This window comes from Tenrec ecaudatus, chromosome 4, assembly GCF_050624435.1.
Source record: "Tenrec ecaudatus isolate mTenEca1 chromosome 4, mTenEca1.hap1, whole genome shotgun sequence".
Classification (NCBI taxonomy): Eukaryota; Metazoa; Chordata; class Mammalia; order Afrosoricida; family Tenrecidae; genus Tenrec; species Tenrec ecaudatus.
In genome coordinates, this window is record NC_134533.1 from 119,688,812 (window position 1) to 119,716,308 (window position 27,497).

Genomic DNA, 27,497 nt, shown 5'->3' on the forward strand with positions numbered 1-27,497 from the left:
ATGGGGTGGTGGCCCCTGGGAAGAGTCAACCAGCAGGGGCGCCTGGAGACCTCTTCCACTTGCGTGAGAAGAGCTGCCAAGAAGACCCCGGAGCCGGCCTTGCTCGCAGGCCTGCTGTGGGTTCGGTTGAGTTTTCTCAAGGACAGGAAATCAGGTTCCCATCCAATTGGCCCTGGGTTCTCACATTAGAAGCCAGTGGGATCCAACAGAAGGCTCACTGCTATCGCATTTCCCAGCTCCACAGCCAACACCCCGTTGCCTGGAAAGGCGCCCGCATTTTGTGCCCTAGCACACCTGGGAGAGGGCTTGTTTTGAGTGGGCGCTTCAGCCCCTCTGGAAGGCGTAGCTGGAGGCCATGGGAGTTGTGGTTGGACCTCCTTGCCCTGACTCCCAGCTTGTGGAACATTTGTCATCGGGAGAGGGAAGAAGCGGGATGGCAGGGAGTCTGCTGTCTTGCTCAGGGATTGTCTTCTTTGGGGTCACCATCAAAACATCCCACAGAATGAATGGTTATTTGGGGGGGGGTGCCTGAGGGAATAAAAGGGCTGGGAGGCAATAAAGCAGACTCGAAACCCCCTCCCGACTCACACTCATGCCCCGCGGGACTATTTGCAGAACTGGGAGGTCCGTGGAGCCCCCAAAAGAGTTTGGGAGACAATTGATCCAGGAAGCAGATGAAAGGGCGCGTTTCTTTCATGATGGGGCTGGTTTCTGAAATGAAGTGTTGCAGGAAGACCTGGCACCGATTCTAACAGATAGGCCCGGGTTGGAGGCACAGCACATGTTTTTGAGCTCTGTCAGAGCCCCACCGCCTTATCTCTTCATTGCGCATAATGAGTCGCCCTGGAGCCCTGCCTCTGCCACAGCAGGGCGGTGGCGCAGGAGCAGGGCCAAGTCCCAGCTACCGCCTGCCTTCAAGGGGGCTCCTCGATGCTCACAGCGCCCCCCGCTGTCCAGCACTCCCCAATTGCCCCACCCTGCCTCACCGCTCTGCCTTCAAGAGGGGAGCGGTGGGGAAGGAAGGCTGGCCAGTGGGCTCTAGCTAAGGGATATCCCCACCACCTCCACCCCCAGTCTCCCTCCAAGTGGTAGTAGCTATTGTAAAATCAGCTTTATATCTATATCTAGTTTTTAAAAATCTGTTACCAAATTTCTTCCTGGGGTCTAGGATATCGGGGCAGAACTAGGACACCGGATTATCCGCAGTAGGTGTGCCAAGTGGGAAAAGGAATTGCTGAAGGGAGGTAGGGGCTGGGCAGGTAAGGAGTGGGGCTCTCCTGACCCCCCTGGCCTTAGCTTCTGCGTTTTTTCTTCACCACATGACAGTGACGTTCCACCCCAGGCTCTACCTCCCACCGCTCTCCTACCCTCCTTGACCCCTCCTTTCTCTGCTTCCAGAGTTCCTGGCAGAGAAAAGAGGGCAAAGATTTGTAAAGACTATCCCACCCCACCCCTCCTATAGCCAGGGGTCCTGGGAGCTCTTTCCATCTGCTTTCCCTAAAGAAACATCAGCAACTTGGACCAGCCGAGGCCCCCAAAAGCACTGTGGTACAGCATTTACCATTGCATGTTAAGCTGGAAGGGAAAACTGAGTCCCGTGCCATTCGGGTGATTGCTTCAGGTTCCATAGTAAGTCAGAGGCCGTTGAAACTGGGACCAGGGTCACCCTGGTCAATGTGCCCTCCCTTTACCCCACCACACGTGAGACTCCGTGAACATGCATGGCACCTCCAAGGGACGAGGAGCCACCCAGACAGAGGGCATCAACTCCTATCTCAGGCCTAGTGTCACTCGGTGGGGGGCATCTTTCCCACTGTCGCACCAAGAAGAATCTTACCATCTTCAGTAAGCCCAGGCGCCAGTGTCCCACAAGGATTTCGGACAATGACAGTTGTCAGCCGGGACCTGAGTGGTTGTTAGTGCCCGGTGATGGCTGCAACAGGCTGACATGAAGTTTAGCGAACCCTGCCAGGCACGAGCAAACGCGTTCTGAAGCCGGACCTCCATGGTCATGGCTTTCCAACTCAATCATGGCACAGCCGAAGTCCTCCCAGACGGTCTCAGCGACGGGTTTGATATGATGTGGCCAGGATCCTGGGCTCCTGAACATATCACTGTATAGGAGTTCTTTTTAACTTTCCTCTAGTTCCTAAATGTTTTCTCCCACCTCCCACCCCCACCCACCATCATGATCCTAATTCTACCTTACAAATATGGCTAAACCAGAGAATGTACACTGGTACAGATAGGAACTGGAAACACAGAGAATCCAGGGTGGATGATCCCTTCAGGACCAGTGGTGAGAGTGGCAATAATAGGAGGGTAGAAGGAGGGTGAGTTGGAAAGGGGGAACTGATTACAGGATCTACATGTGACCCCTTCCCTGGAAGACAGACAGCAGAAAAGTGAGTGAAGGGAGACGTCAGACAGGGCAAGATATGACAAAATAATAATTTATAAATTATCAAGGATTCATGAGGGAGTGGGTAGCAGGGAAGGAGGGGGAAACATGAGGAGCTGATGCCAGGGGCTTAAGTGGAGAGCAAATGTTTTGAGAATGATGAGGGCAATGAATGCACAAATGTGCTTTACACAACTGATATATGTATGGATTGTGATCAGAGTTGAATGAGCCCCTAATAAAACAATTTTAAAAATATTTCTCTTAAGGAAGGTCTGCTGGTGAAAAGCACTCTAAATTTTGTTCATTTGAAGATGTTTATTTCACCATCATTTCTAAAATATAATTTTACTAGAAACAGAAAAAAAAATTTTTAAGACCCCAGATGCATTATCTTTTGATAGCCGGGCACCGTCAGCTTTCTTCACCATTGTATAGGAGTTCTAAGTCACTTAGCTGCTCCTCCCCCTCTGAGGTGCTACCAGAGGGTGGGGGCAGGGTGGGCACCAGAGGAACTTCCTGCCCTGCCCTTGGACACCTGGGAGGCCCCTGGGTGGGTGGCTTGTTCACTCACTGAAGGCAGAGCTTGGAGAGAGTGTGGAAAGAGCCATGGGCCCCTTGGGCCATAAGTGTAAGGGAGACGTGTCCACACATGTAGGGAGACAGACAGGGACTGTCACCAAAGCTACACGGGCCCAGCTGCAGACGCACGCAGAGGGTACACCAGGGGGTGAACAAGCGGAGGCTAGGGGAGGCCGGTCCTCTAGATCCCCATGACCAGACACTGGGAGTTCACTGATGGGCTTCTGAGGGCCTGGAAAATCAAATGCAAAATTCAGGGGAGAGCAAGAAAGAGTTGCTAAGTGTTTGCTTCATTATGAAGTTTTATGTTTTGCTTTGTTTTAAAGAGTGCTCAGGATCGCAATCATCTCATGAATGGAAGTAAATACAGAAAAGCACACATTCCAACATGTCCCCACCTACCCCATAGGGCAGAGAATCTCAGAGTAGACCATACATGAAGCCTTATTTTTAAATGTGTTTCAGTGCCCTGATTTCCCCCACTTCATGGAGGAAGAGCAGGCTCTTACCGGTGGACTGGCTCAGCTTAGCCAGAGGTGCTAGACACCATCATTCTCAATAGGTCCCCCACCCTGACATTGCCAGGGGCCGCCTACTGCCAGGAGGCTCCTCCATGGGCTTCCTGGGGTGCCACCCTCCTCGCCCGCCTTGCAGAGCTCTCCGTTTCCATTTCTCTCCGCTCAGGGCGACCAGGACTGACACTTTCCCCTGCTCCAATTTACAGATTAAAACCGAGGACCTCAGTGACTCCCTGCAGCAGGCCCTCGCCCATCGGTCATGCCACCTGCCACCAGGGCCTACCATGATGCCCGGAAACCAGATGTCTGGGGTAAGTGCCAGCTCAAGGGAACCCCGGCATTCTCTCAGGGCCAGGGGGTTTATTTCAAGCCCTCTGCAGAGGCTCTAGCACTTAGCTCATGCAGGTATGTCCAGAGGAACCCCAGAAAGGGGCTCGGCCAGGAGTCAGGCTTGGGAACAAAGCCTACTCCTCTGAGAGGGAAAGCTTGATTAGGAATTCGAAAAGGCCAGTTCCTTGGGAAAAGGGCCCAAGCTCCAAATCCCACCCTCACTGCCTTCAAATCCATTCTGACTCACAGCCACCCTTGAGGACAGGATGGGACCGCCCCGTGACGTTTCCCAGACAGGCACTCTCTACAGGAGTACAAAGCCTCATCTGTCTTCCTTCCTTGATGCTCTGGTGGTTTCGAACTGCTGACTTTGCTGTTAGCAGCCTAACATGGAACCATCGCTCCCTCCCCAGGAGGGAGCCAGTGCTGCCAAACAGTGAACTTAGAAGATGGCCCTGGTATCGCCCGCCACATGTAGGAGGCACCTATAATGCCAGAGTTGGGGACATTTCTGTCCCCAGTGGGCCGGCCAAACAAGCAGAAGTGCTGGTACAAGGAGGAGGGGACAGCCCAGAGCAGGGGCTGGGAGGGGGGGAAGGGTCAGGGAGTGATGGGTGACAAATCGTGGGGTGGGGCGGGGTCTGGATCACAGGGACCGCCCAGGTCACCAAGCCCAGGGGTTAGGATCCCCAGTTCCTGGGCTGGTGGGAGAATCTCGGGGAAAATAGACTTTCTTTCTTTCTTTCTTTCTTTCTTTCTTTCTTTCTTTTTTTCTTTCTTTCTTTCTCTCACAGTTTCTCAGCACTTCACACGTCACACAATTCAAGGCTAGAAATAGGCTTTCTATTGAATCAGGCTGGCATCCTGTGAACCCTGGGCTCCCTCCCCCATGACCCATGCCACAGCCACCCAGAGAAGATTCAGGCCCAGGGCATGACTTTAACCTCAGCAAGTGGCTTGCTTTTTTTAAAAAATGGGGGCAGAGACACACAATTGGAGTAGTATATCATCTCTAATATAAACTTTTGATAGGTCTGTGACATCCAATCTACACCCTCAACAGCATGTTCAAATCTAGTAGGGCTGGTTCTCACTGAAGCAAAATAAGAAGGCAAGGGTTAAGTAGCAGCATGATGCTAACCGGCCCTTGGCCTGTAGAAGCCCTAATGGTCGGGAGAGGAAGGGAGCAACTGCTTCCTGTTGGCCACCAGCACTCACAGAGTCCTCAGCCAATGTCACCGGGCTCAGGCACTGAGCCTGGAGATGCCCTACTGCCTGGGCCAGGTTGGGTCCCATCAATTCAGTGATGTCTGTCTCCACCCACCCCCACCCCATGCAGGACGTGACTTCCCTGCATCCACTCCAGCAGCTGGTCCTGGTTCCTAGCCACTTACAGTCGGTGCCCCAGTTCCTGCTCTCTCAGAGCCAGCCCGGGCAGCAAGGTAAGGGGGACCCTGCAGCCAGCTCGCCCCTGGGGGCAGGCCAGCATGGCCACCCTGGAACGGCCCCTCCTGGCTGGCTCCTCCTGTGCTTCCCCTCCCAGCCTCCTGCTCCAGCTCCACAGAACTGAGGGCCTGGTACAAAGGAGGAGTGGGACACAAGGAAGGAGAAACTCCTTGGGAAATGTACTCCCGACAAGTCCCAATTCCTTGGAAATCCCTCCTCAACCGGCCCCCTGACTGGCCTCTGGAAACCGCTCTGGGACTCTGTGTGGGTAGAGCTGCAGTGCCACCTACAGGCTGGGAGAGGGTTTCCAGGAAAGGAGCCCAGTGACGTTAAATGTCTGCCTGCCAACCAAAAGGTTAGTGGTTCGAACCTCGCAGCCACCCCACGGGCAGAAAATGTGGCAGTCTGCTTCCAGAAAGACTCCGACCTTGGAAACGTGTACCACGGCGTCACTGTGAGGCGGAGTGGACTCGATTCATAGTGGGTTTGGTTTGGGGCAGGGAACTTAACTACCAGCTTATACCAGACCATTAACTGATAGAGTAATGATCACAATAGCTACTGTTTCTTGAGCAGAAGGTGCAGGAGCTCCGCTGAGTGGTTTTCCTGACATGACCGTTGGCAGGACACACCCCTCTGGACAGAGGGCGATCCCTGTTGACACATGGGAGACAATTTGCCCAGACAACAGCGGTGGGGCTCTGTGGTAAAGAGTAAGCTCATGCCTCTGGTTATCTACCAGAATGTTCTAGAACAGTCAGGCACAAGCCCATGCTCTTCAGGAGCACACGGCCCTGCCTTGCGCTCTCTCCATCTCCTCCCCCTCAGCCCCAAAGGGTCAAGGGAAGATAGCGCTCCCAAGTGTGTTGCCAACATCCCAAGCAGAGACTTTGGAAATGCCGGGCTGAGATAAACGTAGATTCTTTCTCTTTGGTTTCCGAGACGGCCCGAGGATGAGGGGGATGAGGGAGAATGATAACAGAATCCCCCTTTACATTGTTGACTGTGGCAAATCAATCCCCGCCATGTTCCTGGGCTAGGGACAAATAAGACCCAAACTCCGTGCCATCATGTCCGCGCCGACTCACGGCAACCCTGCAGGGCAGAACAGCACTGCCCTGCGGGCTTCCAAGATTGGAACTCCAACGTGAGTAGAAAGCCCCACCTTTCTCCCTGGGAGCAACTGGGGGGCTAGAACTTCAGACCTTGCTGTGGATCGTAACCACAGGAAAGGAAAGGAAAAAATTAATTCTGTGTATTCCTGGAAGACTGGAGAGGCCGATTGCCAAGGAGGCCACGGGAGGATGTGGAGGGGAAGTAGTGGCGGCAGGGGGGCCGGGACGGGAACTATTTAAGGTTGGAGTTTAAAAAAAACGGTTGGTAAGAAAACCACTCTTCCCCTGTGTGACCTTGGGAAGTAGGCCCACTGACGAGGCAGAGCTCCCGCTTCCTGGAGTAACTGGGAAAACCCTACCTGGCGAGTAGCTGAGATGTTGCGTGTGAAAGGCTCCGGACCCTCAACAGCAACCTCAGGATTACTGCTAGGACTCAGGGCCCCTTATAAGAACCTGTCAAAGGGAACAATGAAACCCTGCCTCTGTTGGCCAAAGGCAGCAGCCTTCCTAAGGACAGCAGGCACCCCAAGGCCCCTGCCCTGCAGATTGATTGGAGTCTGATGACCTCATTCTGGTGGGCATAGTGAGGGGTCCTTGCTGTGTTCCTCTTGAGAGGTTGGCCACCTGCGAGGCCTTCTTGGGCAGTTTCCATAGAATGAGAAGGGGGAGGTCCTCAGACAGTGTAATGAGAAATTAAGAGTCCACGTCACTAGGTAGAGCGTCCAAGAGCTCCGACCCCTGTCCTGTCCTTGCTCAGCTCCTCCTCCCACGTACAAAGCATCTTGGTTTCCCCGCATCTCTGGCCAATGGCCCACTGCCCTTTGAAGCTGCCTGGCCCTGGTCCCAGAGTCTGCTATCTTTACAGGCTGCGTGCTGCCTTGCCACACCCCAGCTACTAGTCCTGCAGGAGAGTCAAACCCCCCTGTGCCAACTTGAGTTCTCAGTAGTCACCCACTGTGTTTCCTCCCCTGTTCCAGCCCTTCTGGGTTATCAGACCCTAGGGCAGTTCTGTCTTGACCTTTCCAGGTGGGCGGGCAGGCAGGCAAGCAGAAGGACTGGTTTGGGGCCTGCTGTTTATACTCTGTTTATCCTGGGTCTGATTCGCCTGCCTCCGCCTGTGTGTGGCAATGCCTGGCAGTGCCCGTGAGGCCTCTGCATGGGACTCGAGAGTGTGGAGGGACTTGCTTACGACGGCAGGAGCCGGGCCAGTTTCCATGGTTCAGAAGTTGTAGGGCATGTCTCTCAGATGGCCTGGAGTTTATTTGTTTGTGTCTTTGTCCCTCCCTCCCACCCAGGTCTGCAGCCAAATCTTCTCCCCTTTCCACAGCAACAAAACAGCCTCCTCCTCCCACAGACTGGGCCAGGCCTCGCGTCCCAGGTAAATAACCTCATCTTCCTGTTCCCTTCAGGACTCTCTCAGCTCCTGACAGTTGAGCTCCTTGGTCTTTTTCCCACTCCCTTGGCAAAGAGAAAAGTAGGGGACTACCCCTGTTGACACCTGGCGAAATCCAGGCCCCGGTCAGGGGAGGCCATTTACCCAGACCACAGCAGTAGAACCCTCGTCAGAACCCAGAGACTCGGAGGTCTCACTAGAGATGCCAGTGCAGACACTCAGCTCCAGCCCTGATCAGGCCCAAGGTCAGCTGACTTCCCACGTACACCCTCAGCAATGCCTACGTACTCTCTGGCCTCAAGAACGAGATGCTCCTGGGCCTACACCCTGAGCCCCCAAGGCCACGGGCCCTGCCTCTTACCTCGGAACCTCTCGCTATCTGCCATTGAGTTGGCTCTGATTTATGGCAACGCTGCACATAGCAGAACGAAGTGCTACCCAGTCCTGAAGCAGCCCTGTGAGGGCTGTGGGTCAGAGTGTTATGATCCTTAGGATTCTCATTGGCTGGTTTTCAGAAGTCACCAGACCTTTTTTTCCTAGTCTGTCTTGGTCTGGATGTTCTGCTGAAACCCGTTCAGCGTCATAGCAACACATTAGTCCCCTCCGATGGAGAGGTCATGGCTGCGCGGACGATGCAGTGGCCGGGAGTCACACTCAGGTCCTGGGCGTGGAAGGCAAGAAGTCTAGCCCTGACGCAATAATGTCCCCTGGGCCTCTCTTACAGGCTCCCCATTTGAAATATCTCCTGCAGTGGGTACATGTGGGGCCAAGCCAGCAGTGGGTGGGAGCAGGGCCGTTGTAGAGTTGAGCTGGCTCCTCAGACTCTAGCTGCCTCTCTTCCCCTGTCTGGTCCCCCTGTGCACTGCTATAGGAGAAGGCTCTGTGCAGATGGACAGAGTTCACACTCTGCCACTTCTCTGTAGGACAGTTCACAGGCTCACTGGGGATCCTGCCATTGAGTGGATCCCGACTCACAGCAACCCCCATTGGACCAGGTGGAGCTGTCCACGTGGGTTTCTGGGACTGAAGGTGCTTGGGAAGGCAAGAGTGCCACCTGGTGGTTAAGTGAAATGGGGACCCCAGCACCCTAAGCTACCCTGCTGGCTCCTGGCTGTTCTCTTCCTAACCACAGGCTTATAGGTGGAAGGATCGGAGCGTCCTCAAGATAGATCCTCACATAGTAGAAGAGGGGAGCAGGGAGACTGGAACAATGAGATTGCTTAGACCAAACATACTCGGCCTACCGCCCCCTTAAAAGAAAAATTGCTCAGGGTCCCTCCCCTGGCAATGAAAACTTTCACACAATGGCTCAGGACCCAGGATAAAGTGTAGGTATGTTTTCAGCTTCCTGGGAGCATGCATGCCCCCAGGGGGTGCTGTTGTCCATTTGGGGAAAATTGGGTTGAGATGATCCCTAAGGAATCAGCCTGGGGCCAGTCCATAAGGAATTGGCTTCGGGCTGTGGCCTTGACCTAGTGAGGAGGTCTTTTGTTTGAGAAGCGGACACTTGGAGAGCCGGAAAGATCTAGCAGAGAGCTCGGCAAGAACTTCTCAAGGGAAGGAGCCAGTGGATCAAGCCTATCCAGAGTGTCTACTTTAGACCTCAAACCCGGCTCAAATCCCTGAGGGTTTCAAACGACTCAGTTCTTTGCAGGGGGAAACAACTTCTGAACCCTGCAGAATCTTTTGTCCTAAACTGCTACAACTGAAGGGTGCCCATCGGAATGGGAAGGCGGAATCTTCTGGGAGAGAGGGGGAGGAAAGTGAACCCCTCCACCCCCCAGTCCAGGGAGGCAGGGGAAGAGGGAGCGTGGGCTTAGCCCAGTTGTCCACATGGGCAGTGGCCCCGGGGCAGAGCACACTGCTAGATGCCTAGGCTGGGCACCAGCGCCTCTTTATGGGAAGACAGGGTTCGTCCCCAACCCCAGAGAGCACACCTTGAAGCCTAAGTTAGGGTGCATTTTCCTAAGAGCATCACCTAAAGGAAGAATCAGCCCCCCCACCCCCACCCCAGGGCTCAGGGCTAAGGAGGAGGGGCGGATGAGAGAGTTCTAGCCTGCGTTGGCTGGACAGACACAAAAGGGATCTCCTGAAAGCCAATGGGCAGAGTCCGGTAGCAGCCATTGGCGTTTGGAATGCGGCCTTTGCATCCCGTTCTTCTCGTGTGGTGTGTGGTGCGGTGATTATCTTCAATCGAGACCTGTGGAGCTTGTCAGCTCCCCTGCCTCCTGGGAAAGAACAGGCAGGACAAACATCCTTTTCCCTATTCCACTCCGGGAAGGGGGTTTACAGTCTGTCAACAACTCGCCTAGCTCCTTTTATGGTGGAAAACGAAAAGAAGGAAGTGAGCTTTGGTGTCAGTGAGTCAGAGATCACACCCCAGCTTGGCCACCTCCCTGCCCTGCGCTCCCACTGTTTCCACTCCGGCGACTCTAGGTATCTGCGGAACCTTCCTAGAAACGGCAGTTTCCTCTTTCACCTCACTCAAAAAGTAGGCTTCCTTTGGCCCCAGGGATCTGTTCTTTTCTGCACGCCCCTACTGCTGGAGAACAGCAGCGACTGCCATTTGACCTGCTGGAGATGTGTGTGCTTCCCATAGGCTGTTGGGCGCCCGGGGCTGCCAGGATCATCTTTAGAAGCCCACCTGGAAGCACCCCAGCATCTCCCAGTGCCCAAGCATCTGTCCAGCTCTGGGGGGGCTGACGAGCCCAGTGACCTCGAGGAGCTGGAGAAATTTGCCAAGACCTTCAAGCAGAGGCGCATCAAGCTGGGATTCACCCAGGTGTGGTTCTGGGAAGCAGCTGGAAGGCATTTGCATTCTCTGAGAGGGGCCCTGCCTTCCCACATGCTGGGGCCAAGAGCAACCTGTGGCTGGACGAGTTTGAGGCACACCCAGGGGGTCCCCGTGTTCCCTGAGCAGAGGGCCAGGTAGCCATCAGCAGACAAACAGAGGGCAGTGCTTGGGAAGGGGAGGGGGATGGACTTGGTCGACGCAGAGCCTAGGGAGAGAGCAAAGCCAGTTTCCCATCTTCTAGGGAAAAGACTTAGAAAACAGCCAAAAGGTGCTTAAAGGTTCTAGTTGGGTGTGGTGGGAGCAGGGAGTGGACATGGACAAGTCTGTCTCTCACATCCTGCCGCTCTGATCCACTGCTCAGGGAGACGTGGGGCTGGCGATGGGCAAGCTCTATGGCAATGACTTCAGCCAGACGACCATTTCCCGGTTCGAGGCCCTCAATCTGAGCTTCAAGAACATGTGCAAGCTCAAGCCCCTGCTGGAGAAGTGGCTGAATGACGCAGGTAGGCCCCACGGCAAGTAGGCGACAGAGCCCCCTGCCCCCCAGGAAGGTTGAGTGATGGGGTCCTAGTGTATAAAAGCTGAATACCCCTTTCTCCTCCTGAGCCCCTAACCAAGCAGAAGTTCGACAGCCAGCCGAGGTGAAAGCACCAGTTGTATTGTGGAGAAAGCCCTTTGGGTGGCAGAACTTTAGGGCTGTGGCCAAAGAGACTTGCCTCCCAAGTCCATTTCCTCCCAAGGTACGCCCAGCCTAGGCCTCAGGACAGCTCACCAGAGACCAGCTTTGGGTCTGAAGAGCAGACGTACCCAGCAGGTGGCATCTGGAATAGATCTGGATCGGCGTTGCTAAACATTGGCACTATTGGCACGTGGGCCTTGAGAGTCCTCGGTTGGAGGGACTGGCCTGGGCATTGAAGGATGTTTCACAGCAGCTCCGGCCTCTGCCCATGAGATGCTCTCAGAGGCCTTGGGACCCTCTCCAGACCATGCTAGTCTTCTGCAGAGCAGGAAGCACATAGCACTAGGTTGAGCCCTGCTGTTCTAAGTAGAAAGGGGTCAGCTAGTTCCCAGGGCTTAGTTCTAGTCCATAGACCCAGGAGTGTGGCACTCATGGCAGTACCCCCTCGTGGACACACGGGAGAGGACGGGGAAGCCACCCCCACCCCCTGCCCCCACGCTGTCCCTTAGGCAGCTTATCTTGAGGTATGTGAGAAAAAAAATCATTGTATCTTAACATCTTCAGAAAAGGGGCTTGCCTCTCTAGCCTGGTGCCCGGTCCTTCCTGCGGGACCCGCCCTGCCAATGGCTCATACAGCCTTAGCACCAATACCTCCAATGATGGGAAGGTGGATTTGGCACCAACATGCTCCCACCAAGTGCCAGGGGCTGCAAGCTCAGAATGCCAGCCTGGATTCCACTGCAGGCATAGTTCCACAAAACGGATACCCCAGTGTCACTCATAGGAGCACTGCCTGTGCCCCTTAACCACTCCCCCCCAAAAAAAACCCTGCTGTCTGGGCACCCCTGAACCTTGGCTGCAAACAGTGATGTCTTGGAGGATCGTTACCCAGGACAACCAGGAGAAGCTGGGCTCTGTTCCCCGGCTGGGGCTGCGGAAGGCCTGAACCCAGAGAAGGCCACTACAGAAGCCACTGAGAAGAGTCATGGGTCCTCACGTCGGGCCTGGCAGGGCCTGTGCTGGCCTCTTGCTCCCATCCCTGAACTCCTTGCTCCCCGCCCCTGCAGAGTCCACTCCTTCAGATTCCTCTGTGAGCACAGCCAGTTCCTACCCCACCCTCTGTGAAGTATTTGGGAGGAAGAGGAAGAAACGGACCAGCATTGAGACCAACATCCGCCTGACACTGGAGAAGCGATTCCATGATGTGAGTACCTCCTCTGGGTGGGATGGGCAGGCTGGGGCCTAGGGTCTGTCACAGCACGGTCCCCTGAGGTACCAGCCCTGCCTCACCTTACAGGTACCCTGTGGGGCGGGAGGTGGGATGAGGAAACAGAACCTGCTCCCTCTCCAGGCACCCAGGTCCCTGAGCATGGCCTTGAATCAAAGCCTGCCCTTGATCACAGTCTGGAGACCCTTTCCCTCCCTTGTTGCCCTGACATCCTACTCAGGAGACAGATGGGGCTTTCCGCCCCGTAAACAGACGGGGTCCTGGACCCACCGCGGCAGTTCGCCCTGTCCTATGGAGGCGCTCTGAGTTGGCATCGACTCGGGAGCGAGTCTGGTTTTCGGTTTGGTTCTTCTCACTGGTCCCAGAAGAGGGTTCAGCTGAGGTGGAGGGAATAAGGTGAATTCCTTATTTTCTATAAGGCACGTCTTATATTTGAAGTGAGCAAATTGGAGGCAACTTGAAAACCAGAGGGAAGGAAACGGGATGAAAAATGGGCACAGCCTCAAGGTCACTCTTCGTAGTATGCAAATGCCGTTCCTTTGATTCCTGCGCTCGGTGCACCTGTAAACACTGGTAGATTTGAAGTACTTTAAAAATACCTTGTAGCCAAAGCATATTCTTGAACCAGTATGTAGAAGCTCAATAATCCCTCCCATGAGCCCTGCAGGAGCTGGGGGAGGAGGAGGGGAGTACGGTGTAGTCTAAACAGCGTCTAGTCTCGATCCCTGAGGAGCCAGCCCCCACAGCCTCCACCCTTATGACAGATTCCCAAAAAACTGGGAATCTAATCCGGCTTAGTCCGGCCGTGTGGGCCCCAGGCTGCAGACTGCAGGAGGGCCCTCCGCGTACCTGGCTGATAGATAAACCAAACCAAACTCTGCCCTCGAGTCGATGTGGCTCAGCGTGATCCTGTAGGACAGGGTACAGCTGCACCTGTGAGTTTCCAACACGAACTTGTTTTTTTTAGTGAACACTTTATTCTTTAAAATAATTCTATTGGGACATAATCCATATATCAGACAATTCAGTCCTTCAACCATATCAAGAAGAGTCGTACAATCATTACCACAACAAGACGAACTCTATGGGAGTAGGAAGCCTTCTTTCTCCCATGGAGCCTCTGGTAGTTTTGAACTGCCGATCTTGTGGTTAGTTACCTGGCCTGCTTAGCAGCCTGATCAATGCTGGCTTTTCCTTCTGATGAAGTTGATCAGAGCAGCAACATTACGTGGAAGAGGAGGGTGGGGGAGGAGAAGGGTCAGGACAGAGGCATGGCACCATTCTATTCTGCATTGATATGGTCCACAGTCTTGGGACTGTGTCTTGTTCACTAAACCACTTCCTATTTTGATGAGGAAAACCAAACCCCAACTCACTGCCATCGAGTCAATGCCTACTCGAACTGCACCTGTGAGTTTCTGAGACTAACTGTTCACGGGAGTAGAAAGCTCCATCGTTTTTCCTCAAACCTGGCTGGTGGTTTCCGAGCTACCGACCTTGGAGACTGTAGCCTGATGTGTAACCACCATGCCACCAGGGAGGCTGGGAAGAAATGCCAAAGGAGACAGGTTATGAGGGAGAAATACAGATGAGTGTGTGACCCCTGGGGATTCTGGTTGGCCCGCATCACCCAGCAGGGTTTCCGTCTTCAGAGCTGCTTCTGATGGAAAAGGAGTGGGAGAAGAGAGATCTCCATTCGTGGAACCTTTCTTCTGTGGCAGGCCTGTGTCTACTGGTTTATGTATACTTTCTCATTTTAGCCTGCATGGTAGGCCTTATGATTCATACCCTAAGAATGATGAAATTTGGCCTTGGAGAGGTTAAGAAAGTTTCCTGAGGACACACAGTCACTCAACTCACTACCAGCTCATAGTGACCCCATAGACAGGGTAGAATTGCCCGTTGTGTGTTTCTGAGACTGTGATGGTTTATGAGTAGAAATCCCTGTCTTTCTCCCAGGGAGTGGCGGTGGTTCCCGACTGCTGACCTTGCAGTTAGCAGCCCAACGCATACATCCCACCATGCCACCGGGATTCTAAGGACACCTGCATCCCAGGGCTATGCAACCCTAAAGCCTTTGGCCCATCACTTGTTCTGTCAGCTTCCTTGAAGCATCTGTCCCACGCACCCTTCTTCCTGATGGTTCCCCTCTCTCCATAGAACCCCAAGCCCAGCTCCGAGGAGATCTCTATGATTGCAGAGCAGCTATCCATGGAGAAGGAGGTGGTGAGGGTCTGGTTCTGTAACCGGCGCCAAAAAGAGAAGCGCATCAACTGTCCCGTGCCCACACCCATCAAATCACCCATCTACAACTCCCGGCTGGTGAGCGACCTGCCACGTGCTGGGAAAAGCAGTGCCTGGGGGGCGGAGGGGCTGCTGCCTGGGGAGAAGGTGGGGGCTGGAGGTTTGAGGGCCGCAGGCAGCACATTCGTGTCAAGGCCGCATATAAGATGGATAAGCAAATGTCCAACTTGGTGTGACCTGTAGTTACAAACCAACTCCTGGCCAAGTCGAGGTCCAGGCGGTGGTTTCTAATAACAAACGGGCGCTACTTTGCTGCACGCATCAAAACATTGTTATTACATCATGTTCACAATGCTGTCGTGCACGCAGGTACACGTGTTTTCTTAATTCTGTTATGAATAGAAAGTTTTGTACACTATATGACAAACACTGGTCCAAGTGTTGTTAGAGGTGAACCATACCTAAGTGTTGTGACTAACTTGGCTTAAAGGTAGATGTAAGAGCAAAACTCAGGATCTACATTATCCTCCCTGGGGGACGGACCACCGAAAAGTGGGTGAAGGGAGACGTCGGACAGTGTAAGATATGACAGAATAATAATTTATGAATTATCCAGGGTTCATGGGAGGGAGTGGGGAGGGAGGGGGAAAATGAGGGGCTGATGGCAGGGGCTTAAGTGGAGAGCAAATGTTTTGAGAATGATGAGGGCAATGAATGTACAAATGAGCTTTACACAATTGGTGTATGTATGTAAGAGTTGTATGAGCCCCCAATAAAATGATTAAAAAAAAGAAATATGTAATTACCAACAAAGGCAGCATTAAAGTAAAACATTCTCATGATGAAAAAATAAAAACTCATTTAGAATCCGGGGGCTTCCTGTAATGTAAAGACCAAAAGAAGCTTAAGTGGGTAGGAAATGAGATGGAGAGGTGCTTTTAAAATAGGGGTTCAGAGAGGACACCTCCACTGGCAACATCAGAACAGAGATCTAAGTGTTACAAAGAAATAGAGTGTGTGCGTGTCTAGGGGAAGCGTGTTCCCAGCATGGCGATTGGCAAGTGCTCTGTCTCCGACAGCGCACTGTACTCGCACCGATCTGTCTTCCACGGCATGTTCTGCGGGGCTCTATCATTCATGACCATGGCCGTACGGAGTCCACAGACGACACTCACAATGAGGGAAGTGAACGGGTTACGAGCCAGGTGAGACATGCTCAGGATGCAGCTGTTCAGTTAGGGCAGTCTCTTCTCTGCCAGGCAGGCCTCTCTCTGGCCCTCACCCTCTTGGCCTGGCCTCTGACCTGCTTGGGTAGGGTTACAAAGCTTTTATAGGGAATGCCCAAAGGGCATGCCACTCTGATATAAACCTCCACATGAAGGCTCTCAGCTATGACTCCGTGGGTCAGCAAAACCCCAATTAAGTGCCCACTCCACTCCACAAGGCAGCCTCCTACCCCAAGCACTCAGCCTTTGCTTGCTCTGTGAGCTAAGTCTACTGCTCTGTGACATGTTCTGGCTCTGTTACTCTGGTGCCATATCTGTCTCCTGGACTAAGGGGGCTCCGTGCACAGGAATCTTGGGACCCAAAGGACACGCTCCGCTCCTGGTTGTTCCCCATTACTGGTCAAAAAAAAAAAGTCCCTCCCTTTCCAGCTTCTTCCATGACTCATTTTATACCCAGCAGGATGGCAGTCACAATGGGCCCTGTTGTTAACGAGCTGAATCGTATAACCCACCCAGTACCTTCCCCCACTTCCTTACCCGGATGCAGCAGGAAAGAAGGCTTGATGGGAGTAACACAGGTTACAGTTAGAAGAGCCGTCTGTACGCAATCGTCCGTCCATTGCAGTGAGTGAAAAGACCGGGCATGGTCCCGGTGTGAACAGCCAGGACGTCAGTGCTGTGGGGCAGAGTGAAGACAGGAGAGAGAGAAGTAACAGGGACCTGGTTAGACAAGATCTTGAAAGGACCCCAGCCTGAGAGAAGTGCAGCCACTGGAGATCTCTGAACACTGAAGAGTGGTCTGGCTACCTTGGTTGTGGTGTGGAAAGTCCGTGGAAGCAGAGAGCCTAGCTGGGAGGATGACAGTAATCAGGCTGAGGGTGGCAGTGGCTGGGGACAGCGTGGTGGCAGTGGTGGCAAGGAAAAGTGGTTGCATTCTGGATATATGTCAACGAGGGGCTAGCCAGATGTGCTGAAAGATCAGGCACGCAGGATGAGAAATGAGCTCACGGTGACGTGAGGAACTTTGCCCGAGCAACTTGATTGGAAGGCATTGCCACCGTGTGAGCTGACAAGCTCTGCAGGAAGCACCAGCTCAAGGGAAGAAATGAACGATCTGTCCGACTACAATGAAGAGATCGAGTAGACGTCCAAGAGGAAATGCCAAGTCCACAGTTGTACCTGTGATTCTGTGTTCACTTGGGGCTGAGAATTTGGCGTTCCAGAGAGACCACAGTTTGAGGAGTGGGAAATCTTGAAGAGGCGCTCCTCCACCGTAGGAGGGTTGAAGGTTAAGGGAGTTGGGGCCATGGCATTGTGCCCAAGCCTTCCTACTCTCAAAACCCAAACCAGCCAGTTGCCACAGAGTCGATTCCAGGTCCTGGCAACCCATGTCTGCCCATAGACCTGTGCTCCACGGGGCTTGCAGTGACTCGCTTTTGGAAAGCAGATCTCCAGGCATTTTCCCGGAGGCATCCCTAGGTGGACTTGAACCTCTCACCTTTGGGTTAGCAGCTTTAGACATTTTCAACACCCAAGAACCCCTTCAGAAACACACAGGATGGTGTAATTCGCTCTCATTAGAAGTAGGGCGTAAGTGTGTCCTAACCCTATGCATTGTTCATTGATATTGAAGGAGCTGTGGTAGCACAGTGGTTAAGCCCTCAGCTGCTACCCTAAAGGTTGATGGTTTTAACCAACCAGTGATCCCTTGGGTGGAAGGTTGGCAGCCTACTTCCGGAAAGCTTTCTATCCTTGGAAGCACTCCGGGGCAGTTCGGTTTTCTTAAAGGTTGCTATAAGTTGGAATCGACTCATGGGAGATGGGATAGCATCTGTTGGATTTTATTTCAAGTTCTGGGGATAAAAAGAAAAATAATATTTGTTCCCCGTTCCCCTAGGACCTCACCGCCTAGCCTAACAAAAGAGAGAGACAAACAAATAAATGATAAACATGATGATTTTTACAGGAGAGATTGCAAGCAACGACTCACGGACCCGGGGTGGTGGTAGTTAGGGAAGGCTTCCCCAAGGAGATCATTAATACCTGAGCTGAGTCTAAGAGGACACGGAGCCAGGGAGAGGTCCAGAGGGAGGGATTCTCAGTAGAGTTGAGGATGAGGACCGTGCTCTGGAGCAAGGAGCAGACAGAGCACTTGCAAGGGCCAGCAAGCGGTTTCATGCAGAAGAATATGCAAAGGAAGAGCTGGCCGGGGTAGCAGGGAAGTCCCACCGGTGAAGGAGGGTGTGCAGTGCTAAGGAACTTGGCAGCCCCAGGGAATCACCGGAGGACGCTGAAGCAGAGCACTGACATGCTGAGAGTCGTATTTCAGAAGGACCCCTGTGACTGTACAGAGGATGGACTGGAGAGGCACACGTTTCCTGGAGAGACCAGTTAGGGTCCGACTGCAGTTATTTAGGAGAGAAATGATCAGGGCAGAAACCAAGTCTTGTGGTAGGGATGAGGAGGATGGGCGAGTTTCAAGAGAGAATGAGAAGGTAAAGGTCTTTGGTCTTGGTGTTGGCCAGTGAGTTGGAGTTTGGGTGGGAGTAGGGAGAGCAATGAAGGGAAGAGAAGGATCCAGAGCTAGGGTGGGGGTAGGAAGGAGAGAACCTTTTTTCTGCCAAGGACTATTTTAATGTTTGTCACATCAGCCGCACTTCAAACTGCTTCTCTTTGGTGAGTGTGTGCTGTTAGCTGGTATTGATGGTTTCATGGTCCTGAGATGGCCCTTTAGCCAGGCATTCCCCACCCCTGATCTGGAGTGACTCTCAGCCCTTAGGCCAAGCTGATGCCATCACTGGGGAGTGATGCCATCTATGGACCAAGCAAAAGCCGAGGAGGAGCTGGTTTGGGAGTAGGACAAGGTGATCGTTCAGCTCTTTGTATCATTAGGATGGATCATGAAGCCTGCAGAACACTCAGATGGGATGCTGGGAATCAGGAGTCGCAAGGTCAGGAGAGATAGAGATATAGACTGGACTTCACAGGCAGACACATCGGGTAGTTGAAATGCTGGGAGAGGAGACGCTCCCCTTTGGACTTTGTGTAGAAAAGTAGAAGAAAGTCCAAGTCTGAGCCCTAGGGAATACCAGCATTGCAGGGGATGTGTTAGTCTGGGTGGACTAGAGACCCAAATCCAGGGAGACTTATATAAGAAAGAGCTTTAAATAAAGACTAATCGTACATTAAGAAACCATCCCAGCCCAGTCCAGATCAAGTCCGTAAGTCTGATATTAACCCATACCAATCTATAAAGTCCTCTTCAGACTCACAAAACACATGCAATGACACTGAATGCAGGAAGATCACAGGCCAGTGGGTGGGGGGGTCTTGTGGATCCAGTGGTAGTGTAAGCATCTCAGCGCTGACTGGGGTCTCCATAAGGCTCCTCCAGCTCAGGGCACTAGCGTAATTCCATGTGTCTTGTCAGCTGCAATGTCTCCCAGGGAGCCAGCCTGTGTCTCCCCTCAAGAGAACTGTGTATCTCCTTAGCGCCTCCAAATGAGGTCATCGAGCTGCACTTGATTGACAGGCTAAACTCCACCCCTTCCCTCTTAATCCTCTCAAATTGACACCAGATAATGTACATACCACAGGCGATGAGCAAAGGAAGAGAATCCAGAAGGTCTCAAACCTGCAGTCAAGTAGATGTGGCGGGTGCTGGACCGGGAGGAGCCCCATGGTAGGAGTGCTTTGGGAACACTGATAAAGACATCTACATGAGCAGGGGCCACGGAGGGCTGACCTTGAGGCTTTGCGCAAAGTAGGAGTTTGCAAGAAGAGCAGCATGCCAGGCGGAGAGAACCATCTGTGGAAAGGCAGAGCCTTATAAGACAGCAGGATGTGCTGGGGGATTCGTGAGCATTTCAGTCTGGGTTGAATCAAGGGTTTGAGAGTGATTTGTAGAGGCTGGATCACGATGGCCATGGATGCTAAATTAGCCTCAATGCTGTGAGGAGGCACCATTGCAAAGTCCAAGTTAGGGACAACATGGTAGCCGTGTATTCATTTCTTTTCTCACCATTTCCTGAACACCCACTATGTGCTTGGAACCAGGGAGACCCTGGTATCCACGACTCATGTGATCCCTGTAGCCTTGTCAGGAGATGGTGCATTAAACATGTTATTTGTGAGGAAAGGTTCAGAGGAGACACACAGGTATTGGAGTGGCCTAATCTAGTCTTCAGGGTCCAGCGCTTCTCTGAGGGATGACCTTTGAAATGACACCAGAAGAGCAAGCAGACATCAGTGGGGAAAGGGTCTCAGTCAGGGGAGGCAGAGAATGACTATGGAGCATTCTCGGCAGAGGACATCCTTGGGTCAGAAGGCCCCGAGGCTACATGGCAGGAGGACTGGGCGGGAACCCTGGTGGTGAGAGGGGCTGCAGAGGCCTGGGCTGGATGATGCAGGCAGTGGAGGCTATGTTACGGAGGTGAGCGGGATCCTAAGAGCCTTGACACCTTTAGAGATGGGGCTTTGTTTAGAGCAGATGGGTTAGGTTTCTGGGGTGGTTTGCCTCGGTTCTTGCATCGCAACACCGAAAGAATTCAGGCAGCAGAAGCACTTTTGTAAATCCAAGTGATTTTGATGAGGGAAAGGAAAGTTTCAGGTATTACAGTCTCAAAAAGTACATGTGCAAGGCCACACGGACCCCCCTCAGGAGCTCGCCACTGAAAAAGCCATTGCCACAGAGCTCGGAAAAGCACATGGACCACAAGCAGGAGAATCGGCAGAGACCAAGCTCCAGTGCGGCTGCGGGGCCTGCCTTTATCCCCGCCTGCATTACTGGAGGGGCCTGGTGGAGGGACTAGCTGGGGCCCTCATTGGCTGAGTTTAAGTGCACCTGTGTGATGTCATGTCGCTGGTGCCTCGTCTGCGCATGCTCAGTTTGGATTTTCCCATAGGTGTCTTTAGTGTGCTTGATTTCTTTCCAACCTTTATTGTGGCAGGGAGAGCTAATTTTCGTTTAGCATAGGCTTTCGGGAAGATAGCCCCTTTTATCCCCAAACTGGTGACCATTCAGTGGGAAGGGAGATCCTTGTTTTTGTTCAATCCCAACCCGGGACTTCCACTGGAGAGAAATGGTGGGAGGTGGGAGGGAGCCAGGAAAGAGCTTCATTTCTTGTCATGCATGGTTCTTGCAGCACGGGTGTACTGAGCACCTGGCAAGGTTTGGGGTCCTTGGTAGGTGTTGGGGATGCAGGGCAATCTCCTGCCCCTGAGGAACCCCCAGAGGGGTTGGGGAGCCAGGCATTCAATACACGATCCCACCAGGACTTCCTGTGGACTCATGAAGGACCCGAAGAGTGGGCCATGGGGAGCCTGGCAAGCCGCTGGCTCCTTCTTTCATTACCTTGACGCTTGGTGGCCTCACCTGAGTCCCAAAGAGAAAAGGTTTCCCGCCCTGTCTTCTCAAGTCTCACGCGCTTTGGCGGTTGTCCATAGTTTCTCCAGCTTCTGATCTAAAATGATGTCCCAGGCACATAGTTAAACAGATAAGGGAGTGAAAGAGCAAAACAGTGCAGCTCTGTGTGGGCACAAGGTAGTCATTTATATTAAACACACACACACACGGAAAAACAAAAAGAACAAACAAAAACAGGAAAAGGCGTATTTGTGTGTATGTACACTTGCTTGGGCATAGCCGGCCAGCCTCTGGAAGGAAACCCAGGAAGCTGGTCAATGACTAAATTCCTTATTTAAAAACAACAAGTGTCTTGGGTGTGGCCTCGGGCAGAGGAGGAGGAGGAGAAGACAGAGATTATTGATATCATCTACCACCCGCCACCCTTCCCTGGACGCCCCACCCTCCCATCTCCACCCTCCATGGCCCCCGGCTGCTGAGGAGGCTCCTTGTGAAAGGGAAGAAGCTAACCACTGCTGATCAAACAAACGCAGGCCGCATCCTGTGAAGCTAAACTGTTCCAAGCTGCCTGTGTGGGGTGAGGGGTAGCGCCCAGCGGAATTTCCTTTCCAAACATTGATCCAGGAGAAGAAGGGGGAGAGCAGGGTGCAGTCTTCAGCGCAGAGGAAGAGTGTGGTAGCTTCCAGAGCCGGGCAGTCCCAGACAGCTGCCTCCAGAAGGAAGGGAGAGGGGGAGTACTGACTAAGCTGGAACTTTGCACCTGGTATGGGGTTGGAAGCTTTATGGATAGTGTCTCATTAAAGCATAATTAAAAGAAAATAGAAGGGCGATGCACATGCCTGCTGGTTTATGCATGAAAACACCAAATCTCAGCGGGCTCCGTAGCTTGGCCAAAGCCGTGCAGGTAGTTGGTGGTGGAGCCAGGTCTCCCTCTTAGATGTATGGGGCTCAAAGCCCATCATCCTTTTAATCACACCTTGAAGGGGGGTTGGTGGGTGCTGGCAGGGGTGTCCTGAACTGCCTGGGGTGGTTGGACTTCATGATTTTAGGTCTCCTCCTCATCTTAGTTGATGATACCGTGCGGCAAAATTAAAACGTACAGAGACCAAAGTTAAGTTCCTCCAGTTGGTTCTCTCTGGAGAAGGCCGGGGCCCAGCTAGCAATCGGCTAGGAAAGTCTCAAACAGGACCCTTAGAGCTGGGCCTCCCTTTTTCCCCAAGCAGAGGCCATGTTCTTTGACCCCCCCTATTCAGGGTGGGGGCAATACCCTACAACAAGCAGCTTTCCCTGGGAGCCAGAAGAATCCAGCTGGCCCAGAGGCCTTGATGAGAAAGCATGGACAGTGGGGCGATGTGGCTCTCAGGGGGCTCAGCAACCTGGGTCAGGGGTCCGGGACTGGAGAACAAGGACCAGTGGGCATTTACAAGTTTCTGTTGCTTTTCCAGGTCTCTCCCTCGGGGTCACTGGGCCCGCTTTCTGTCCCTCCTATCCACAACACCATGCCTGGAACAGGTAAGTTTTAAACTGAGCCTTGGCACTACCGTATGAGGCTGCCTTGGCGATAACGAGATTGCCGACCCAAGGGAGAGGGCCTGTCCCTAAGGCAGCATTCCCTCCCTTTGCTTCAGAGGACATGGCCATCCATGCTGGGAAGGAAAGGGTGCCTAGAGAGCCCTGTCCATGGAGTGCATTAAGCACTCCCCACTGAGTTCTATGGCAGAGAGGCTGCCGAAGACTGGGATCCTCTACTTCAATTTGCTCGCGAGCTCTGCTTTTCACTAAGTGCCTGCAACGCTTTGTGGAGCTGGCTGGGCTGACCATCGATGTGGGTACGCCCCAGAGAAAGACCTAGTGCCGGCCTCGTGTCCTGATAGAGAACAATGGACTCTTCGAAGTGACTTCCTTTGGGCAGTAAATTATATGTCACCCTGCCCATGGAGCCAAGGTCCTTGGGGGCCTCCAGGGACCTGCACTCGGCTATGACAAAAGGGGTAGTGTCCAAATCCATCTCATAGTGCCGCAGCAAGAAGGCCTGGCAATGTGCTTTGGAAAGGCCCCCATCCGGAGAAGCCGATGGAGGGCAGCTCCACTCTGCACACCCGCACGGCTAGGAGCCGGAAGCAGCGCTGGTTACTCACGGAACACGGGGACCCCTCAGCGCAGCACGTCAGTTGAACCCACATGTGCCATTGTTATAGAGCTCGGGGTGGGGGACCTTTGCTGCCAGGGACCGTTAGATATTTTAGCATCATTCTGTGGGCCATGCTGGGCAAGCATTTAATTAGGTCACCCCTGGTGGGATGGCTGGGACTGCTTGTCTCTGGTGAGGCGTGACCACTCGCTGGTATTGATGACATGGAGGGGCTTTCAGTCCTGGGGCCAGCTGTGCCCCACCCCTGCTAGAGAGGAACAAAGGGCTATGAGGGAAGAGGCCACAGGTCACAGCTGCTGAGTGATGACCTGGGACCCGGACTCAGGTGTCCTCCCCACCTGGTTCAGAGGTCTTGCTAGCAGACCAGTGCAGAGAGAGAACTAAGTGCCCCCCCCCCACCCTCCCCCTGTGGAGACAGAGAGCTGGCAAGGCTGGCTCTGCGCCATCCTTCTTCCTTGCTTCCCTTCCTAGCTTCTTGTCTCCGTTCCCCTCCCACTTCGTGGTCTGGGGCTGCATGTGCCCAACCTAGGGTGTGTCCCGGAGTAGGATGATCTTGGCATGCCTCCTTCTTGTGTTTGGCAAGCCTTGGACCTGCAGAACCAGCCACACCACTCTCTAGGGCCTGAGGGGGAGAGAGGAAGAAAGAGAGAGAATTGTGAAGAGAGCCCCTGGGTGCCGCAGCCTCAAGGAGGGTTACATGGTTGGAAGTGGACCAGTGGGTGGGGAGAGGGACAGGGTGAGCTCCCTTCGGGGCTGCCCCACGGAACTCAAGTGTCTGCAGTGCGGCTGGGTCATGAGGTCCCAGGAGCCAGCAGCATTCTTTCCCCTTGTGTTTGCCTCTCCTTGTCCTCAGTCACATCCTCCTGTTCCCCTGGGAACAACAGCCGGCCTTCGTCTCCCGGCTCAGCACTCCACGCCAGCAGCCCCACTGCACCTCAAAACAACTCCAAGGCCCCAGTCAACGCCTCCTCCAGCTTTAACTCTTCAGGGTAAGTAAGACGGGGGCACGGGGAGCGGGCCAGTCCAGCGGCCAGCCCGGCAGGGACAAGGGTCACATGCAAAGCTGAGCCAATACTTGGGAAAGAGAGCTCCTTGCAGGGTGGAGGGCATAAGGGTGTCATGGAGGGCTGAGTGGGCAGTCAGGCCCTGGACTGCATCCCCGGGGAGTGGGGATTTAAATAAGAAGCTCCAGGCAGTGAGCCGTCCTGGCAAGGAGCTGATGTCTACAAATCCAAAATTTCCATCCTTACTTTGAGGGTGGAAATTTCCAAACACAGCTAGTAGAAAGGGCCAGTCCTTCCCTGGGCTTTGGAGGGCTGCACTCTAGGCCAGAAACTCGGTTCTCCAGGAGGCTCTGAAGTGAGCCCAGAGTTTAAGCACAAAGACAGTCCTGAGCCCACAGCGGAGCAAACCCAGCCAGAGGAAGCTGGGGAAGCAGCTGCTGGGCCTGGCTCGGGAGCCAACCCTGCTGCCCTCGCCAACACGCTCAGAGCTGATGCCTGGAGTGCCTGCCCCGCGTCAGAGACACACAGCTTTAGAAAGAAAGGCAGTCAGTGAAAGCGCTGGGCTTGATGGAGAGAACGTGTTTGCCCAAACTAAGCCCAGCGATGCAGCAGCTCCTATTGAATAACTGATGGACACCTGCACCCAGAAAAGAGGAAATCATAGACAGGAGGAGCTTTCAAACCAAGTAGTCTGAGGCTTAATTCACTTTCCAAAACCCCCTTCTCCCCATTTAAAGTGTACAATTCCATGGATTTCAGCACCTTCACAAGGTTGCTACAGCCTTTACCACTCCCCATTCCAGGATCATGTCATCACTCCCCAAAGGAACTCCAGGGCAGGACTCTGCTCTCCCCAGTCCCGCCTTCTCAATGGCCTCACTAGCTGTTCCACTCACTGGTTGGTTTCCTTCCTTCCTTCTAGATCTTGGTATCGATGGAATCATCCCACCTACCTCCACTGAGACCAGAGAGGTTTTCCTATCCACCTCGACCGTTCCTCCGCGCCGGGAAGGCAGGGAGGCGTGCCTTCATCCGACAGACAGTTGGCTTTCAGGAGAGGAGAGGAGAAGAGAAGAGAGGAGAGGAGAGGAGATTCTCCACTGCCACTGAACCCCCGCTCTGGCCTTCTTCAGGAGCAAGCATCCCCACCCCAGCCCCTCAAGATCCAAACTGTGATTGAACCATGCGCTGACTCTTCTTGCTCTTGAAATATATGCCCCCCTCCTAGGACTTTACCCTTTTTACCTTCCTCGCCAGTGCCCTTGACTTCTAGTTCCAAATGTTATAGACGCTTCCCTCTGGCAAGAGTCCTTCAGAGCAAGGACTTCTTGGCCATTGCTCTTCCACTCACCTGGGGGCTTCTGGGGACAGCCATTGGTCTGGTGTGCCAAACTACCAGAGAGGGAAAGGATGGTGTGGGCTCTGAACTTGCTGACAATCCCAGAACTAATTCCAAAATCTGTGAAAAGATTGGAATTTGATGATCTGATGTCTCCACCAAAGCCTTGCTTGTTTTCCCTATTCATCAGAGTTTTCTGACCAAATCTTCCTTTTACCTTATTTTCTCGTTAACTCCTATCCACCCCCGCCGCTCCCTCCTGTAGAATGAAATCCACTCACTTCTGCATTCTCCAAGTTCCTTCCTCTTTATAGAAGCCGGGGACAGGCTTGGTCCCCGGGCCACGGTTCTGTGTCCATCAGTGTCCTTTCTGCTCACCTCTGCTCCAGACCTTAGGAGCCCATGTGATGTTCCTGTGTCTACTCACTTCTCTCAGTCCAGCCCTGTGTCCATCTCCTGGCTGCAAAAGGGAGACGCCAAAAGCAAACAAACACAACAGTCGTGGTGGCAAATTCTTGTGTGTATATCTGACCCTGTCCTGTTTTTGTATTCTGTTCTTTTGTCCTTCGTGTGGAGTTTTCTCAGCAACATGTGTAACTCAGGTGTGAATTTTAAAGATGTCTCTGTCATATTTCATCTTCTTTTTTAAAAAGAAAGGAAAAATAGCCAGGTGTGAAATGCCGTGCTAGCTTTGGACAGCATTTGGATGCCGGGTGGAGATATTGGGTGACTTCTTAGAGAACATATCTGTAGATGGATTGAATTATGTCTTCTGAAATATGTGTCAACGTGGCTGGGCCGTGATTCCCAGTGGTTTGGCAGTTGTGTAATTATGTCATTTGGCAGTTATGCAGTGATATAATCATCCTCCAGGATGTGATCTGATGTAATCAGCCAACCAGTTGTAAGGGGATTAGGAATGCATGCACCACCCTCATTGTGGTCCCAGGCAAGAGCCGATGATGAAGGAGAGCAGCAAGCAGAGGAGAGCCTCGAACCAGAGACGTGCTGAGGGCAGAGGATGTCATTTGGATCAAGAGTTCCCGCACTCAGAACTTCCTACCCTCAGGGGTAGATTGATTCCAAGACATACAGATGTCCTTTTGACCCACAGATGTTGAAAAGAGACAAGGACCGCATTCCAGAGTTGGCACAGAGAGAAATTCTTCCCCTGGCATTGCTACTCTGAATTTGGACTATTAACCTCCTAACCATTTAGCCTTCAAATGCACTGCCATCGAGTTGATTTCAACTCATAGTGACCCAATAGGGCATCAAGGACTGTAAATCTTTCAGAACCTCATTTTCCTACTGAAGAATGACTGATAGGTTTGAACTTTTGACTTTGCAATCCATCATGTAACCAACCACACCAGGGTTGGTAACCTTAACACTAAAAAATCCCCTCCAAACTCACTGATATCAAGTTGATGCCGACTCTTAGTGACCCTATAGGACTGGGTAGACCTGTCCCTGTAGGTTTCTGAGACTGTAGCTCCTTATGGGAGTAGAAAACCTTATCTTTCTCTCATGGAGCAGCTAGTGGCTCTTAACAGCTGACCTTGCTACCAGCAGCCCAATGAATGCCACTAGTCCAATAAAAGCCCACTCTGCCACTAGGGCTGCTCTGGATAGCACAAACTATTAGGGCAGGATTTGGCATCTCGGGCCACGTTTTACT

General features: G+C 53.0%; 1 protein-coding gene across 1 annotated transcript; it reads left to right on the forward strand.

The window, feature by feature from the left end:
* Positions 1-26,403, forward strand: POU2F3 (POU class 2 homeobox 3). Its single transcript, XM_075547841.1, has 11 exons — positions 1-120; positions 3,708-3,812; positions 5,171-5,273; positions 7,688-7,770; positions 10,385-10,567; positions 10,941-11,082; positions 12,326-12,462; positions 14,647-14,808; positions 22,767-22,833; positions 24,327-24,462; positions 25,400-26,403. Exons 1-11 carry the CDS (start codon positions 1-3, stop codon positions 25,437-25,439), a joined length of 1,278 nt encoding a protein of 425 aa, XP_075403956.1. The 3' UTR covers positions 25,440-26,403.
* The last annotated feature ends 1,094 nt before the right edge of the window (positions 26,404-27,497 follow it).

Excerpts from the sequence above, each read along its gene's own strand:
- POU2F3 (XM_075547841.1), top strand. The coding sequence starts at position 1 with ATGGGGTGGTGGCCCCTGGGAAGAGTCAACCAGCAGGGGCGCCTGGAG. Across the intron at positions 121-3,707 it reads TGCTCGCAGGCCTGCTGTGG|ATTAAAACCGAGGACCTCAG; the intron begins GTTCGGTTGAGT and ends TCCAATTTACAG. Across the intron at positions 5,274-7,687 it reads GAGCCAGCCCGGGCAGCAAG|GTCTGCAGCCAAATCTTCTC; the intron begins GTAAGGGGGACC and ends CCTCCCACCCAG.